At 40.8% G+C, this 18840-nt stretch overlaps 1 protein-coding gene across 3 annotated transcripts in view; it reads left to right on the forward strand.

Moving 5' to 3' along the window:
* LOC111567073 (ovarian cancer G-protein coupled receptor 1) overlaps positions 1–14237 on the forward strand; it is a 35519-nt gene extending 21282 nt beyond the window's left edge. The window contains exons 1-7 of one of the 3 annotated variants that reach the window (XM_055005536.1): positions 703–823; positions 5411–5682; positions 7144–7293; positions 7384–7517; positions 10072–10294; positions 10976–11156; positions 11239–14237. In XM_055005536.1, coding sequence (XP_054861511.1) covers positions 5584–5682; positions 7144–7293; positions 7384–7517; positions 10072–10294; positions 10976–11156; positions 11239–11687 — 1236 coding nt within the window. In that variant the 5' untranslated portion in view covers positions 703–823; positions 5411–5583 and the 3' untranslated portion in view covers positions 11688–14237. Of the gene's footprint in view, positions 1–702; positions 824–2076; positions 2314–5410; positions 5683–7143; positions 7294–7383; positions 7518–10071; positions 10295–10975; positions 11157–11238 lie in introns of those variants that run through there. The other 2 variants (XM_023267956.3, XM_023267958.3) reach the window with 2 other exon arrangements.
* Positions 14238–18840: the final 4603 nt, after the last annotated feature.

An 18840-nucleotide genomic window follows, 5' to 3' on the forward strand; every position in this document is an offset into this window, starting at 1 on the left:
TCACACTCACATTCACATCTATGGACAATTTAGAATCACCAGTTAAGCTCAGCATGTTTCTGGACTGTGGGAGGAAGTGTTGTGACTCAGTCTGTCTGACCAGTGATGATCAGGCAGCTCAAACATGACGTCAAAAAATCAATCCTGGATCAAAAGTTGGAGTCTTCAAAAAGTTCTCATGCAAGAGTCTTCAAGCAGTCTGATGTGAAGAAAGTTTATTCAATACGGAGGCTGTAAGAACAAACATGATTTTAACTGACTACACAAAGCGTCACATCGTCTTATAAACCTATGGAAACTTCTCCGAAACACTCCTCTTTCACTGTAGAAAACCATTACCCATCGCCTTAAGACCCAATCAGGATATTTCTATCATCATTATGTCTGAATTTATTCATGTCTGGAGAGTGTATGATGTAATCGTATCAAAAGTTTAACTACCTCCTCATCTGTTTTATTTCTCCTTGACCAGCATTATTTCTGTTAAGTTCAGCGTGTCTTTAGTTTTAGCTCAGTGCAAAGAGAGGTCTTGTACTTCTGGCCTTATCATCTTATGTGGGCTTCCATTTGGATGCAGTTTTTACAGAATTACTCAGTGTATACGTAAATTTGTTTGACACGTTAGGTCTTCCAGTCTTATTATTGTTTGTACTAGAATCTGATTTACATCCTATTGATCTAATTTTAACATTTGTTCAGTCTTTAAACGCCACAACAGAAACTGCAGAACCTGGAGAAAACCCACGCATGTACAGGGAGAACATGTAAACTTCATCTAGGAAGACCCCAGGAAGGCCGGGACGTGAACCAGGGATCTTCTGCTGTAACGCGACAGTAGTAACCACTGATCCACTGTGCAGCCTGTTGAAATGACATGCTGAAATAAAAAAAAAATCATCCTTTTAGGCTGACAAATTCTTCATGCCAGGTTTCAGCAAGACATAGTGAGTCAATATGATGATCAGATCAGATCATTAGCTAAAAGAGAGCCAATATTTAAAAAAAACTAAATTAATTTTCCCGTGTTTTAGTTCTGATGAAGTTTTGGAATTCATTTAAACTGAGTTCTTCTGAACAGCTTCCCGTCTGTTTCTTTGCACTAATATAATCCGGGTGGTTGGGGAGAGGACGATGTCTCTATGAGGTGTTTGGAAGGTGAGGACCATAAAGAAGCAGCAGAGAAACGTGTCAGACTTCACTCCTGGTCTCACCTCTGGACTGTCAGGGTCTCAGGTTGATAATGAACTCGGCCATAGTCCTCGACATGAGAGCTGCAGCATCCCATGATTCAGTAGGGGTCCGTGTCAGATTAACATCCACATTAGGACCCAATGTTTCCCAGAAGTTTCTCCAATCTTGATTTGTTGAGTGTTTTGTAAAGTGAGTCCATGTAGTATGTGATGTGTGAAAGAGACTACTATGTACAGATAAATACCATCTGAGTTGAGGCTGAATTCACAGAAAAACAAACGCTGGAGCCTGAGGACGTCTCTGGGCCCAAAGGTTCCAGGTTCACTGTGTGGCAGGGAGCATTTAAATTCACTGCTTATCTGCTTGTTTCTACTATAGACCTTAATCATTACCTGCTTTACTAGAGGTTTTTACTCTGCATTTTTATTAAGGCTTTTTCAGTTTCCCTCCAATGCTACAGTACTACTCTGGTTATTGGCCTCACAAACAACAAAAGCTGACATAGTGTCATTGTGTTGTGATGATCTATTCTGTTAGTGTTTGTGTATTTGTTTTGTGATATTGGGGGCAGATCATTTGTGAATGTGTGTCTGTAGGCGCTGTAAGCATTGTGTGACTGTTGTGTGGTAAATAAGTGGACACTCTCACGGCTGTGAATGTGGGTCCATAGATGAGTCATGATCACCAGAAGTCATTTACATACAGTTTATTGTTCTATATTATTTAAAGGCTAGATATCAGTCTTGTTCACCCCGATGACACTGAGGTGAAGCTGGTATGAAAAGAGTTTCAGGTCTCTAGCAGATGGAGAGCCAGTGTCAGGTGGCTGTGAAGCTGTGTGTGTTCGTTGTTGTTGAATTTCTGCCTTTAGTTTGTATTCCTGCAGAAACCTGCAGTGTTAGATGTGATAAAACTGCATCTACTTCTCACCACTTTCTCTTATTGTCTGAGCGTCAGCATGGGAGGAGTCTCCAGCTGCATCAGCATGAGAACTTCCTCTAGTTGTGTGATATTACAACTATCCTGAAACATGCAGCCTGAGCAGCTCTTACAGTGTCTAGAGTTGGAGCTTTGTTAGAGTGGAGCTGCAGAATGGAGGAGTGTTAGCCCTGACTGCTAACGGTAAGAAAGATAGATGCTCCCTCTGATGTAACAAGAGAGGCTGGATGATGAATGAATGATGTTGTAGTTCTCTGGATGACTGACGTTGTAGTTCTCTGTATGAATGAAGTTGTAGTTCTCTGGATGGATGATGTTCTAGTTCTCTGGATGGATGATGTTGTAGTTCTAGAGTTCTTCTGTGGTTCTCTGTAGTCCAGGTTTTAGTCAGAAGACAACTTTCAGATGTGTTTTTTGCAGATCTTCAGTATGCTCTGCAGCTGTAATCAAACCAAATGGTGCAACACACCACTCCCTTGTCGTCTTTAGCTGGGCATGACAATAAAGTCCAGTCCATAATGAAAATGCTGTGCTTTGTTTATCAGTGTGACTGACATTCTAACCTTTATCACGTACTCTGTTTTCCAACCACACTAGTGTAACTGCTGTCCTGTTCACACAAACAACAGGAAGTCATTTCTCACAAGGTTTTCTTATCTTTTTTGTTGCGTCATAGTATGACGTTTGTGTGGTAACTTCTGTGTTCTCACCGTGGGTCAAATGTTGAGGGGTACAATTTTTAAAATGTATTGTTTCTTAATGTAACCTTAAAAACTAAAAGCCGTTTCCATCAGATCGCTCATTAAAGATGATCAATAAAATATTGATATTTTAATACAGTGCCACAGAATTTTAAATTAATTATGTGTGTAAAGCACTGTATGCAAACGACGGTCCAGACTGGAGTTACTTTCACATTTACAGCACATTTAATGATACAGTGGGGATCGAAAGTTTGGGCACCCCAGGTAAAAATTTGTATTAATGTGCATAAAGAAGCCAAGGAAAGATGGAAAAATCTCCAAAAGGCATCAAATTTACAGATGAGACATTCTTATAATATTTCAAAAAAAGTTAGATTTTATTTTCATCATTTACACTTTCAAAATAGCAGAAAACACAATAATGGTGTCTGCAAAAGTTTGGGCACCCTGCAGAGTTTATAGCATGCACCACTCTCTTTGGAAAACTGAGACCTGACAGTGTCATGGATTGTTCACAATCATCGTCTGGAAAGACCAGGTGATGTGAGTCTCAGGTTTTAAATACCCACCTTACCCCAACAATCAGAACCATGGGTTCTTCTAAGCAGTTGTCTAGAACTCTGAAACTGAAAATAGTTGACGCTCACAAAGCAGGAGAAGGCTATAAGAAGATAGCAAAGCGTTTTCAGATGCCAATATCCTCTGTTTGGAATGTAATTAAGAAATGACAGTCATCAGGAACAGTGGAAGTTAAAGCAAGATCTGGAAGACCAAGAAAAATATCAGACAGAACAGTTCACAGGATTGTGAGAAAAGCAAGTCAAAACCCACGTTTGACTGCACGATCCCTCCAGAAAGATCTGGCAGACACTGGAGTTGTGGTACACTATTCCACTATAAAGAGATACTTGTACAAATATGGTCTTTATGGAAGAGTCATCAGAAGAAAACCTCTTCTACGTCCTCACCACAAAAATCAGAGTTTGAAGTTTGCAAATGAACATATCGACAAGCCTGATGCATTTTGGAAACAAGTTCTGTGGACCGATGAGGTTAAAATAGAACTTTTTGGCCGGAATGAGCAAAGGTACGTTTGGAGACGAAAGGGCACAGAATTTAATGAAAAGAACCTCTGTCCAACTGTTAAGCATGGGGGTGGATCAATCATGCTTTGGGGTTGTATTGCAGCCAGTGGCACAGGGAACGTTTCATGAGTAGAAGGAAAAATTGATTCAATAAAATTTCAGCAAATTTTGGACGCTAACTCGGTGTCATCTGTGAAAAAGCTGAAGTTAAAGAGAGGATGGCTTCTACAAATGTATAATGATCCTAAACACACCTCAAAGTCCACGGTGGATTACATCAAGAGGCATAAACTGAAGGTTTTGCCATGGCCTTCACAATCTCCTGACCTCAACATCATTGAAAATCTATAGATAGACCTTAAAAGAGCAGTGCATGACAGACAGCCCAGAAATCTCAAAGAACTGGAAGACTTTTGTAAGGAAGAATGGGCGAAGATACCTCAAACAAGAACTGAAAGACTCTTACCTGGCTACAAAAAGCGTTTACAAGCTGTGATACTTGCCAAAGGGGGCAGTACAAGGTATTAACTCTGCAGGGTGCCCAAACTTTTGCAGACGCCATTATTGTGTTTTCTGTTATTTTGAAAGTGTAAATGATGGAAATAAAATCTAACTTTTTTTGACATATTATAAGAATGTCTCATCTGTAATTTGATGCCTTTTGGAGATTTTTCCATCTTTCCTTGGCTTCTTTATGCACATTAATACAATTTTTTACCTGGGGTGCCCAAACTTTAAAGTAGTGGATATTACTAGAAGGGCCAAGTCTCAGCTTTAATTTGATTGCATTTATGTCAAAAATGAAAGGCCTGTGTGTGAAATTGAGCCCTGTTTACACATAGCATCCAATGTTTAGTGGTTCTAAAGATCGCAGTTCAGAGGTGACTGAAAATACAAACTGCCATTTAGATTAAAGTGGAGCAGCTGTCCGTCAAAATGAAGTGTAAAAAGGTGAAAAGTTAAGAATGAATAACGATGCACTAAATACAGAAAACATATAAATAACAAACAGATATGAAAAGCCTCTTTATGACTGCACAGTCAGTAAAGAATGGTCTTCAGAAAGCAGGTGTAAAGAGGAGAGTAATGATCAGAAGCTCAGTGGATTCACTACAATTTGCAGAGCACAGAGCTATAATGAAGAGTAATACTAGGTTTTAATCACTGTCATTATGAAATTAAAACAAATCCACTTACAGGAAAAAGATGTCAACAGGAAGCCATGTCATTTCTATCCTTTCGATTCCATCAGTCTCAGGCACATAGAACACATTAAATAAAGCAGAGATGAGAGTATATGGTTATATGACTTTTCTTTTCAATCAATTCAACAGGTGTTATTTTATTTCCATTCCAGGATGACACACTTTTTACTCCCCCAAGACTTCTTATCAAATTCCAAATCATGTCAAAGCCACTGCACAGTGTCAGGACAGAATCTAATAGAATGGTTGTAATCTCTACTCAGTTCAGTTCTGCTGTCCTCCACAGAGGCCAGATGAAACCAGATGACCCAATCAGAGAAGACTCGGCCAGATGAGACCAGTCTAAGCCATTGCTGAGCGCTCCAACCAACATGAAGACTTGTGTGTTTGTGTTGTCGTGTCATGGTCTGGTTCATGTGTTCATGTTGAGGGTGAAGTAGTGTGAGTGAGGAGAGCGTGATGGTGTTCACCATGGTTGAAGAGGACGTGATCAACTGCACCATCAGCCATGAAATCCACCAGTACCTTTTCTCCTGTGTCTATATCATCGTACTACTGGTAAGTGTGCGATCTTTAATACGTGAACAAAAATGTGCAAATATAATGGGAAATGGTTTGTTTCCTATTTGACGTCAGTGCCATACAGGAAACAGTCATGTCTCAAGCTCTAGAAAGCCTAGTTCCTCTTTGAAAACACAATGTTGCATCAAAGATCGTTATTAAAAAAAATAATGCCACATAAGCAGTCTTCTGTTTCATCAGTGGGGTCATATTTAGTGCTTACAGCTTTGGGAATCAGTTTTACCACTCAAAAGTAGGACCCTGCCAGAAGTCTGTATGTTATCGTGTGGGACATTAGCAGGAGGAACTTCTCTTATTCTGTAGCTGGATGCATTCTCTTCCATGAATGACACAATGTTTGTCCAAAATCAAAGTTTCAGTTCACTCTTAATCAAATGCATCACTTCAGTGTGTTCTACATCATAGGTGCCTCGCAGACATTTGTTCAGTTCCTCACCAGAATGCATTGTGTATCCTAAGGGTCAAACAGTTGTTTTGAATGCAGTCTTATCTTTTCTCCTGCCTTTTTGTCACATTACAACCACCTGTTGATCAATGGTCCGCTGTGTTTAGATATGAATTGTTGAGAGAAGTTCATCACAGTCAGCATTCTTTGGTCTTCAAAGCTTTGAGGTGGGTTTGGGTTCATTTTCCTGCTGCAGGATGAATCTGTCTCTACAAAGATGCAAACCAGAGGCTGGAGAATGTCTCTGAAGTAACCAGTGCTACCTTTTCTTGGTCAATGTGCAGTAGATTTATTGCACTTGTTCAACTCCAAACTAACAAACCTCCCCAGACCAGAATATTCCCAGCAGCATACTATGGCTAAATTCTAATTCTAATCCAGTATCTACGAAAAGTTTGACAGTTTCATGCAGTGCCTCTTTAGAAACCTTCAGTCGAAGCACATGTAGCTTCAAAAACAGTCTGACTTCCATGACTTTCATTTAATTTTGATGCCATTTTACCCTCTATCACAATGCTGATTAGCAAACAGTGTTCTGATGAAACTTTATACCAGGTGAACAATGGTTGCAGGTTGATTTTTTTCACCAAAGCCTCCATCAAATCTACCAGAGAGTCCTCTGAGGGCCGCTTCAATGGGAGGAGGTTTAGCCAACTGATCACTAATCTGCTTCAGTTTTATTGCTGACCTAAAAGCATAGCCGAGCTGAAATATTTCTTAATTTCACATCAGAACTTCTTGCTTTATGCTAAAAAAGTATTTAAAATTCTCAAACTCCCTGAATATTTCCAGCTTGGCATGAAAAAATGACCCGTTTCAGACTTTTGGACCTCACTAATGGAGTATCGCCTTAAATGGAAACTGAATGTTGACCCAAGATATTCTGGTGTTATTAATATAATACGGAGATCATCCAGTATGGATGTTCCTGTTTGGTGTGTCTGTTCAAAGAGAATGAAAATAATCCCAGTAAGTGATCTTCTTGGTTCTAGGTTGGTGTTCCCTCCAACCTGTACTCTCTGTACCACGCTGCTCTCCAGCTGAAGCAGAAGAATGAGCTGGGCATTTATTTAATGAACCTCACTGTGTCTGATCTGTTGTACCTGGCTTCGTTACCTCTGTGGCTCCAGTACATCTTCCAGGTAACTTGGTCCCACCTTCTGTCCTCTCATACACATCACCAGCTTTTACCAGCTGCAGTCTAACTTCATGCATGTGTGTTGTGCTTCCAGGATGATGATTGGCGTCACAGGGAATGGTTGTGTCAGCTCTGTGGTTTCCTGCTCTATGAGAACATTTACATCAGCATCGGCTTTCTGTGCTGCATCAGTCTGGATCGCTACCTGGCTGTGGTCCATCCTCTAAGGTAAGTTTATATATATATATATATATATATATATATATATCCTTATATTTTCACCAGTGTTCCTCAGGGCTGATGCAGCAGATCAAGCCCACAAAATATAACATTCATATTTCCTCTGAAACTCACTTCCAAGCTAAGATCAGAATACACACATTTTAATTGGTGAGGGTGACAATGCTATTGCTATCTGCATACAGTTTTGTGTGCCAGAGGGCCATTTTAACCATTCACATAAAAAAATCTCTATCCCATAGTAATTGTTACGGTTTTCAGCATACAGACATGGAAAAAACATTTAGACCACCCTTGTTTTCTTCAATTTCTTGTTCATTTTAATGCCTGGTACCACTAAAGGTTTATGCAATGAACACGACTAAAAATGCAGCTGATTCCATAATACTTTATGTCCTATTTGACGTACTTCAGCTTCATTGTTTTCCCAGGGTATATAAGAGGCCATTTCATGTCATCAGCAGCACTGCACATGTAAAGGTCTAGAGTGGTTTCCTGCTGACATTCAAGCTGTAGCACAACTCATAAGTTGTCAGCTCTCACAGAACGCCTAAAACTAAAGAATTATGTGAAGCCACAGAGGCAGCCATCTTGGCACTGCTGGAAATTGGTCTGAGTGAGAGACAGGTAGTGAAAAAACTGAAGATGTCCAAGACAGCTATTCATTACACCAAGAAAAAACAAGCCCAACATGGTTCTACCAAACTGCTAGCTGGTCAGGAAACGTCTTTCTATCCACCAGATGACCGTCACTCATCCGTTCCTGTCAGGAATCATCCTCAGACCTCCAGGAACCTTAATAATGAGTGGACACTGTGGAGAAATGTGACTTGTTCAGCAAGGACAGTTGGAAAGCGACTTGTTGAAGCTGGTCTGAAGTCACACAGGGCAGGAAGAAGCCCTTCATCAAGGAAAGGCAGAGGAAAGTCCAGTTACTCTTTACTGGGATTACAAGGATTGGACTGTTCATGATTGGACTAAGGTTCTCTTCAGGGATGAATCCAGTTTTCAGTTGATGCCAACTCCAGCCAACTTACTGGTTAGGAGGAAGCCTGGAGAAGCTACAAACCAGACTGTCTGCCCCTACAGTAAAACATGGGGGTGGATCAGTGACCATCTGGGGTAGTTTCAGTCTGGGTGGAACAGGGCCAATGAACCAGGTCATGTTTGGGGCTACTCTTGAAAACAGTCTTCTTCCATCAGCTGGAAAACTCTTTCCTGCCTCCAATGACTGGATTTTCCAACAAGACAACGCCCCTTACCACACGGCGAGGTCAGGTAAAGCCTGGATGGAGAACCAGAACATTGGAACCATGCCTTGGCTGCTCAATCACCAGATCTAAATCCAACTGAAAACCTGTGGAAAATCATCAAACGCTAAATGTAGAACCACAAGCCCAAAAACAAAGCAAATTAGTTAGAATTAATGAACAGGAATGGGCTGCTGTGGCAGCAGAACAATGTCAGAAGCTGGTGGAGAGCATGACAAGATGTATAGCTGCAGTCATCAGAAACAGTGGTTATGAATCAGTACTAACTCCTGTGTGGATCATGGGACTAAAACAGAAAAGAAAACAGGAATCCTAAAAGCTGTTTTTGGCAGAACAACGTCATAGCTATTGATAGAACTGAAGTGATTTTAGTTATTTTCAGGAAAACATAGAAAATGTCTGATATCAACTGAAATTAAACTCTAATGAGCTATTTTTGTTGTTATCATTATCTTTGTCCAAACAAATGTTCCTTTAGTTGTACCAGGCATTAAAATGAACAAGAGATTGAAGAAAACAGGAGTGGTCTCATAATTTTTCCATCACTGTATGTGAACAAACAAAGTCTTGCTCCTCTTTGAAACGCTGCCTACAGATAAAGGTGATCCACTCATTTATCACACTTTCAGATCAATTAGATTAGAATCAGGGGTGATTCTGCCCCAAGTGATGCACTATTATGATGATGAATGAATCCTCCTTAGCGAGTGACAGTGGAACCTCTCTTCTGTAAACTTCCGACATGGAGGCCTGCAGCAGTCTTAGCTGTTGAAGTGTGTGGTGTAACCATGCCAAGATCTAAAGAGCTCTCTAAGACCTTTAGAAAAAAAGATGCAGATGCCTTTTAGTTGGGGGTCTGAATGCATTTTTTATAATCACAAAAGAGATTGCACAAATTTGAGCTGCATGGGAGGCATATCAGCTGTCAAAAAAGAACGTTAGAGCGAAACTAGTTTCCCAAACAATATGGTCAACTGGAAAGATGAAAATTTTGATCAAGCTGATGTCAGGGACTGGTGGACAACTATGCAAAATGCTTACAGGAAGCTAGCATCGCTAATGGGTGCGGTACTAGCCTTTGAGGCTATAAAAGAATATTACATCTGTTGATATTGTGGAATTTCTTTGTGCTGTTGTTCATGTAACCTACATCTGTAGGAAATGTTTCAAAGAGGATCAACTGTTTGCTTGAACAAATCTGCCAAAAAAGCCGACAATTTGTTCTTATTTTATTACGTGACCTCCCAGTACCTTTTGACTTCTGTCTCCAGGTTCACCTCTCTCCGCTCAATGAGTGCAGCATGGTTCGTTAGCAGCATCATCTGGCTGAAGGAGATAGCAGTCGGTGTGGTTTTCTTCCGTCACAAAGAACTGAGCAGAGATCGCAAGAACCAATCAGTGTGCTTCGAGCACTACCCCATGCAGCCATGGGAGTATCCAATCAACTACTACCGCTTCACTATTGGCTTCATGTTCCCACTGACCATTCTGCTGGTAATGATAACTTTTTTTTTGACTTATATGAAAAAAAAAATCTGGGAAAAACACATTTTACTGTATTTCTATAATTACATTAATTACACAACTACATTCATTGTTTACTGTCTTTAATGACGGGTGCATATTGTCTCGTGATTAGCACTGTCGCCTTGCAGCTTTTTTGCAGTTTCCATGTTCTCCTGTACATGTGTGGGTTTTCTCCAGGTTCTCCAGCTTCCTCCCACAGTCCAGAAACATATTGAGGTTAATTGGTGATTCTAAATTGTCCGTAGGTGTAAATGTGAGTGTGATTGTTTGTCTCTATGTGTAGCCCTGTGATAGACTGTTACCTGTCCAGGTGAACCTGTGATAGACTGTTACCTGTCCAGGTGTCTCCTGCCTTCATCCTCAGTCAGCTGAGATAGACTCCAGCCTCCCATGACCCTGATGAGGATTAAGTGATGTATAGATGATGGATAGATGGATGTCTTTATTGAAGGGCATACAAATACCCCAAACACAGTGAGGGGCAAACAATATAGCAGAAAGGGTCTATGACTCTGTAGAAACACAGATATGAGATTGAGCTGTCGAAGCAGAAGCTATTTATACGAGTAAAGCGGAAGTAAAAACCTCTAGAGGATTAAAGCCATGCTGAACATAACCTGGTGTCCTGTATGTTTTCTCTTGGTGTAGATCAGCTACCTGTGTGTGCTTCGTGCCGTGGGTCGGAGTGCAGGAACTCAGCCGGATCAGAAGACCAGGATCAGGCAGCTGGTGAGCAGCACCATCCTCATCTTCCTCGTCTGCTTCTCCCCCTACCACATCTTCCTGTTAGTGCGCACCCTGCTGGAGCGGGACTGCAACTTCATTGGAGGTACTGCTGCATTCACGGGAAATAATCCTCTGAATACTGATGAAAATGCTTTACATTAACGTGTCTCATTCCTTATTTCCAGCGATATTTAACTACTATCACCTGTCTCTGTTGCTGACCACCCTGAACTGCGTGGCCGACCCTGCTCTCTACTGCTTCGTCAGTGAAAGCGCCCGCCGTGGCCTCTACAGAGCCCTGTTCAGACCTGTTGCCAAGATACTCTGCTGCTGCCGTCGCCGTGGCAATGCCAGCCCCGCCAACCCAGCCAGCGATTCCCACGAGGTCGCCACTGACGAGAACAACGGCCACCCGACCGTGACGCTGCTCACGCACACCAGTACGCTCAACAACACAAAAGCAGATGCTACCTGCAAAAACACAACGTTAATCAGACAGACAGAAGAAAAAACTATTGTTCCATTAACTGTACAGAACAACAGACACTCTGTGGAAGGAAAGCCCAGCTGTGTGATACCTATGGAGGGGCAGAACCAACGGACGGAGAGGACTGAGGAAACTGACATCAGCTAAGATTATCAGGACAAACCAGGAGCCTTGCTGGTGGTTCTGAGGGAACAGAGACTGATGATCAGAATACTCTGACTGATGCTGAGGGAGAGTGAAAAATACAAAGACAAACCACAAGTAACCTGTGTGTATGGCTCAGAGCCGGCTGCTCACCCACCTGTGTTTACATCCTTACTATTGATGCATCAAATGACACTTTACAGGAAGTCAGCATGAATCTGACGTGTTTTCTCACAGTAAATGATCCGTTTACATTTCTGTGGTTTGTACATGACACCTAAGAGGAAATGTAGAGCTCGTTATGGATCAGAGGTTTAAAAAAATCTGCTTTTGGGTACTAATCCCTTGGACAACTTGCCAGTATTCTCTTGAAAATGTTATGTTGGTATCACCTTTAATAACTAGAAAAGCACTCAGAGAGCGCAGTCCTCCACCAAGGCTGCACATCCTTGTATCATTTCCTATGGATAAGTCCTGATAAGTCCTCAGCGGTGGATTTGTAGTAGGATCACAATCATGTGATCGTCAGCAGGCAGCTGACGTAGTGTTCACTTGTTGTCATGGTTACAGTGACGCTATCTGGCAATGATACAGAAATCTTTAAATAATCCATGGATCCAGACTATAAGCCACATCACTGCCAAAATCTAATCAGTTGGTCCTTGTGTCATTTCTGACCTTCCCTGAAAATTTTATCCAAATCCGTTAGTCTGTTTTTGAGTAATGTTGCTAATAGACAGACAGACAGACAGACAGACAGACAGACAGACGTCGATCATCACATAACTCTGCCGCGTTCCCTGGCGGAATAATAAGCAATTTATAAAAGGTCAGGTGGAACCAGTAGCTCCCGGAAGGGTTAATAAATGCTTTATAGAGTTATAAACAGTTTTAAACCATTAATAAATTCCAAGTTTGGGTTACCAGCAGTAGAGTACAGGTCTATCCACAGGGCTGCAGTATTACAACAACATTACTCTGATTAAATTACATCATACACACCAGTATTAACAAGGGAGTGGCAACAAAGCCTGGTACTATGTTATGGAGAAAATTACATTTCATTTTATTTTATTTTATTTTTATAACACCAATCGTGGCATCTCAGTCATCTCAGGGCTCTTCACAGAGTAATGTCAGGACCTTAGAATATTGTACAGACATAACCGATATGCTTCATTGTATTTAAAGTTGGGGCTCATAAAGCAGCAGACAGGGCAACACTCCTGTGTTCTGAGCAGTGAACAGTCACAGAAAATATAGTTGCTGCTGTCATCATGAAGTGGTAAACACCCAGAGAACATCTTACTGGTTTCTGACTGGTGTTCACATTCAGCCTTTATGTGTCTAAAGTTCTGTGATCATGTGACTCCAGCCTCCAGGTTGTCTCAGGACAGATTGTGAAATCTCATTTGATGGAATTTCATCTTAATACTGAAGCTATAAACTTTTACGATACATTTCTTTACACTCCTAGTTGTTCACATTCATAGTTTATGAATGTTCACTAAAGTCAGTTATCTATGAACCACTGATAAACCCATTAGTTATCATCAACAGTGAGTTATTACTGAGTGGTTCCAGTGCTCCTCTTGTATTGTTAAAGGATGCAGTTTATTTATAATAACGTAACTTCAGCCTTTAATATTGATATCAAAGGTACATATCCCCTGGCTTAATAATTCTACAACTGTTTCATGTCCAACTGAGAAAAAAAGACAGCAAAATCACCTCCACCTGTGAGATAAAACAACAGTTCCGTGTGAAAACAGGTTGAGTAAGAACTCTGCTGGATGTGCTGATAACTCATCACATCCTGAGCACAACAGTGGGTGTTTTATTCAGTGTATTAAACAGTCTGAATACTTCTGGTGCAGCTGAACTGATGCAGAAAAATAAATGGAATCGCTAAAGCTTGATGACTTTTGAAAAAAATGCTTGTTTCTTATGGGCTGATGGGTCTACAGGCCCTCCACAGTTGTTCTAAATCGATCAATAAAAACAGTATTAGTTGTTTTAATGAAGATGCAGCTTTGAAAACAAGTGGAAGATATATGTTCAGTACGAGTCAGGCTTTCTGTGGCATGCATGGGATCTGCTGCAAGACAACAGTCTAAAGAAAACATCTCCAGTGTCTACATGTTGTTTTTGCATGGATGGGCATGGCACTAAATTGTTATGATTACCATATGTGATATACTGAAGAATCTGTAGAGACTGATGGCATTTGTCTGGAATAGAACTGAAAACTTTACTGCCATGGTGAGTTTCTCTAGGAACAAACTGTTACTTTAATTGTGTTAAAAATGTGAAATTAGTGATATTATGGAAATATAACATGGTCAAATTTTCTAAACTGTTCATGAGGTTAACGTCACAGCAGAGGATTTAATTGGCACAGAGTTATATTATGGTATGCAATGGAAATATAACATTATGGTCACATGTTCAGTGATATGATGATCTTATATCTTTACAGTGGTGAATGTGATGCAGTATATTTTTATAAAGCTTTGAAACTGTGCTGAAAAGTGCAGTTTCTACACTTCTTAATGGTGTGTGAGTCTGCTGCCTTGTGTGTGTGTGTGTGTGTGTGTGTGTGTGTGTGTGTGTGTGTGTGTGTGTGTGTGTGTGTGTGTGTGTGTGTGTGTGTGTGTGTGTGTGTTAAATCTAATGAGTATCTATCGACTGACGGCTTCATTAAGAGCAGGTCTCATTGCAGTCTGTTCTGATCCATTTGCTTCACAGAGCTTTGCTGCAGAATTTTCTCTGTGTTCATGTCACCATAGCAACCACACTACCTGTCTGTCTCAAACCATTCTGTCTGCTGCAGTCGCTGCTCACCTGTCCTTATGGTGGCTAATGTAAACAAACTTACATTTTTCAATTACAAAAGTAGTGCACAAACGAAACAGATAGACGTATCTTAACAGAAAACATCTGGTCCATTTCTAGTCATTTTGATGATGTTATTTTTGACAAAAATGAGAAGCAAAATGACAAAAACATGAGACAAATAACAAATGTTAGACAAAAAAGACAAAAAACAACAATAACAGGACAAAATATTACAAAAATGAGACCCAAACTGACAAAAACAAGACACAAAAACAGAAAAGGTTTGGTTAATTTCAGCTCATTTTGATGGAAATCACCTGATGTTGATGTGTTCATGTGTGTGTGTGTGTGTGGGTGGGTGAATGTGTTTGTGTGTGTGTGTGTGTGTGTGTGTGTGTGTGTGTGGGTGTGTGTGGGGGTGCGGGGGTGCATACTTACTTGACTCTTTTGTTTCTGTGCACATGTATGTGGGTGTGTTTTCTTTCTTTGAAACAGCTGGAGCTCTTCTTCTAACTCCTGAAGTGTTCCACATTTAAAGCTCCTGACTGCACAGATGACAGGACCACACCGAGCAGGAAGCCGTCTGTCTGTTACCTCCAAGTACCAGCTTCTGGTCTGGCCACACACCATCTCCTCTCTTTATTTCTGAGTGTAAGGACGTTGGTCGATCACTTTGGTGCAGAATGAAAAAACTCACCATGGGTATTGATCAGTTGTCACAAATTTTTGCTCAGATCATAATTTTTTTCGATTCATTTCAATTTTATTTGTAACTAGAAAAGCCCTCAGAGAGTGCAGTCCTCCTCCAAGGCTGCTCATTCCTCCATATGTCAGAAATGCAACATTTGTTTATTAGTAAATCATGATCAGAAATCACAGCAACATAGAATGTGTCCATTTAATATATAGATGTACCCACAAACAAAATGACCTTGCACTCTGAGCACAGGAAAATGTTATTTTGGTATTACCTTAAATAACTAGAAAAGCACTCAGAGAGCGCAGTCCTCCACCAAGGCTGCTCATTCCTTGTATCATTTCTGATGGATAAGTCCTGATAAGTCCTCAATGGTGGATTTGTAGTAGGATCACAATCATGTGATCGTCAGCAGGCAGCTGACGTAGCGTTCACTTGTTGTCATGGTTACAGTGACGCCGTGCCACTATCTGGCAATGATACAGAAATCTATAACAAATCCGTGGATCCAGACTATAAGCTGCATAACTGCCAAAATCTAATCAATTGGTCCTTGTGTCATTTCTGACCTTCCCTGAAAATTTCATCCAAATCTGTTAGTCTGTTTTTGAGTAAAGTTGCTGACAGACAGACAGACAGACAGATGGCGATCATCACATAACTCCCCTGTGTTCCTTGGTGGAGTAATTAATGATCAATATTTAATTGTCCAAGTGTATTCAGCAAAGCTTTTATTACTCAAAGCTCTTAGCTCGTAGTTTTAGTTTTAACTTCCAGAGAATCTCCTGACTGAACTTTGCTGCGACGTCTGAGCTGCAGGACTTTCCTTCTGAGAGAATCTGGTTCTTTTAGCCGCTCCAGAATTCATCTCTCTGCTTCAGAACTCTGGGAAGTGAGTATATTTTATGGCAGGATGGAGGAGTTATTCATGTTTATTAGTTTTAGGAGATTAATAAATACAGTTGTCAGGTGAATCAGGAGCTGAAAATGAAAACGACTGTGTATGAAAACAGAAGTGTGTCACTGTGTTTGCTTTTTTAACAGAATCCTTCCTCTGGAGGGAATTACAATGTTGTAAGAAAAGGGCTTTAAATGTGTGTGTGTGTGTGTGTGTGTGTGTGTGTGTGTGTGTGTGTGTGTGTGTGTGTGTGTGTGTGTGTGTGTGTGTGTGTGTGTGTGTGTGTGTGTGTGTGTGTGTGTGTGTGTGTGTGTGTGTGTGTGTGTGTAAATAGCAGCCCTTGAAAACAGTGGAAAGTGTGTGTTGTGAGGTCAGCATGTAGCCTCTGAATGAACACTGTGTGTGAGAGTGTGTGTTAATCTTGGCAGTAAAAGCTGCCCCTGGCTGCTCCTGTCGTCCAGCAGGAAGTGACATTAAACCTGGGTCATCTGGGGATCACAGGTCACAGTTGAAAATGAGATGAAAAGAAAGGAGAACTGTGTTGAAACTGGTCATTATTTCCCAGCTTTCCATTAGAAAATGTTTGCAAAGTGTTGATATTTGTCTGCCGAGTAAATTCCTAAACCAGTCAAGAAAGCTGGGAGATATGGGGTTCACACTACTGATGTGTTTGAAGTAAATCAAAGCAGTGACCAATAAAGATAGGAAATAAGAAAATGCACCAAACATGGTTGGGTCACTGCAAAAAATTGCAGTGAGCCATAGTAAAATCAATGTGACCTATTCTGATAATAAGTGTCTCGTGTTCTTATGTTCTTATGGCTGTTCTTTAAATGTATGAAGTAGATCACAGAGGTATGAGTCTGGACACATACATGTAAACATATCCTACAGTATTATTATTGTTACTGTCATCGTTATCATAATTACGTTAGGTTTAGATGAGGCGTCACATTGCTGCAGTGGTTAGCACTGTCGCCTCACAGCTAGAAGGTCGTGGGTTTGAATCCGGGCCTGAGGTCTTTCTGTGTTACGGTTGCATATTTCTCAACAGCTGATCCGGCTTCTGCCCGCAGTCCAAAGACATGATGAGGTGATTTAGTGATTCTGCAACAAGTGAGTTACATAAAAATCAGTTGTCATAAATGCGAAAATTGGTTCTAAAGAACAAAAGTGTTTTTTGTAAGAGGATGTTTATTTCTGCTGTAGAGTTGGACATTTGAACCTGGGGATCTCTGGGGGTTTACTCTGATTCTCAAGTGGACACTTGAGGCATTGCTGTTTTTGGCACTTGTATGTAATCTTCATTTCTCAGCCCCAGAGGACTTATGCTCACAGATAAATACAGATGTCACCGATACATATCCTAGCTTAGAGTCCCTTACATAATGTGTGTTGATGTTCAGTGTTCTTGGAAAATTTAACCTGCTGAGCTCACCTCATCTGACCAGAGCAAACGGTGTAACTGGATCACTGATTGTATGTTGCTTTGTTTCCTGTGCAGCTTCAGGACTCTGGTTCACTTTCTCCAAACAAACAGGTAGAAACTCCAATCTGTCTCTGGTTGAGAAGAATGGGGGACGACCTGCAGCAAAGGGCCATGAGCAGGAATCCATGACTGCTGCATGGGGACTATAGCCCCCACTGTTGAGCTGCCCAGGCGCCTCAGGGGTCTTTGCACCATTCTGTGCCTAATAATAAACCCCTGGGTTTCAATAGGACCTTCACTCCCTTGGTGCTCAGACCTTAATAATCATTCAAGTGTCAGAGGAGACACCAGGAACAAGCTGAAAGCATGAATACATCCATACAATTTAACAAGTCCATTTAAGAAGAGGAAGCTGTCCATTTGAAAAAACACACATTACAAATTATTCTTATTTTCACAACTATGAGCAAACCGAACATCTTACAGGGTGAACATCTGACAAAGAATCAGAATCAGTTACTGCACACAGAGAACAGAAAGAAACAGGGACACAAACTGATGCAGATTCTACTCTACCATTAAACACCTCCTGATCAATAAAGCTCTTAAAAGAAGCCTTCATTATCTGTAAATGAGGACGTGACTATAAACCAGAAATCAACATATAGACACTTGTAAAAGATTCAGAGTGTGCAGACGCATACACACAATGCACAGTACACACTGAGATAGTATTGTGTTTGTTAACCTCTTTTAATGAGTCATTGTTTTCTAGAGGTTTCTGGACACTGCTAGACCAGAGAGGCTGCTCAGCGAACATACAGACACCGTAGATTCAGATGGTTGATATATTAAAGTGTCTTAGAGTGTGTTGGACCAAGTCTGTAAAGATCTACTGGAGGGATAAACACCATTCTTCTAAAAGATATTCCCTCATTTTCCCCTTATTATTCCCTCATTCATGTTTTATGCTTCAGTCTGCTGGGGAGGCAGAATAAAAAACAACATCTGAACAAACTGGTTAAAAAAGCTGGCTCTGTGGTTGGAATCAGATTGAACTTATTGGAGGATGAGGTGGATCCATGTTTCTGACAAACATGGATCATCCTCTTCATATCTGCCTCAATGAGCAACAAAACTTTGGTGGTGGACTGCTGCTATCAGGACAGAAAGATTTAGAAAATCTTTCATACCATCAGCAATCAGACTATTTAATTCAAAAGTAAACACATGAGACTCCCAGATGATTGAATTTCCCTTTGGGGATTATTAAAGTTCTTGTATTGTATTTGGT

The sequence above is a fragment of the Amphiprion ocellaris genome, chromosome 20 (assembly GCF_022539595.1).
Source record: "Amphiprion ocellaris isolate individual 3 ecotype Okinawa chromosome 20, ASM2253959v1, whole genome shotgun sequence".
Lineage (NCBI taxonomy): Eukaryota > Metazoa > Chordata > Actinopteri > Pomacentridae > Amphiprion > Amphiprion ocellaris.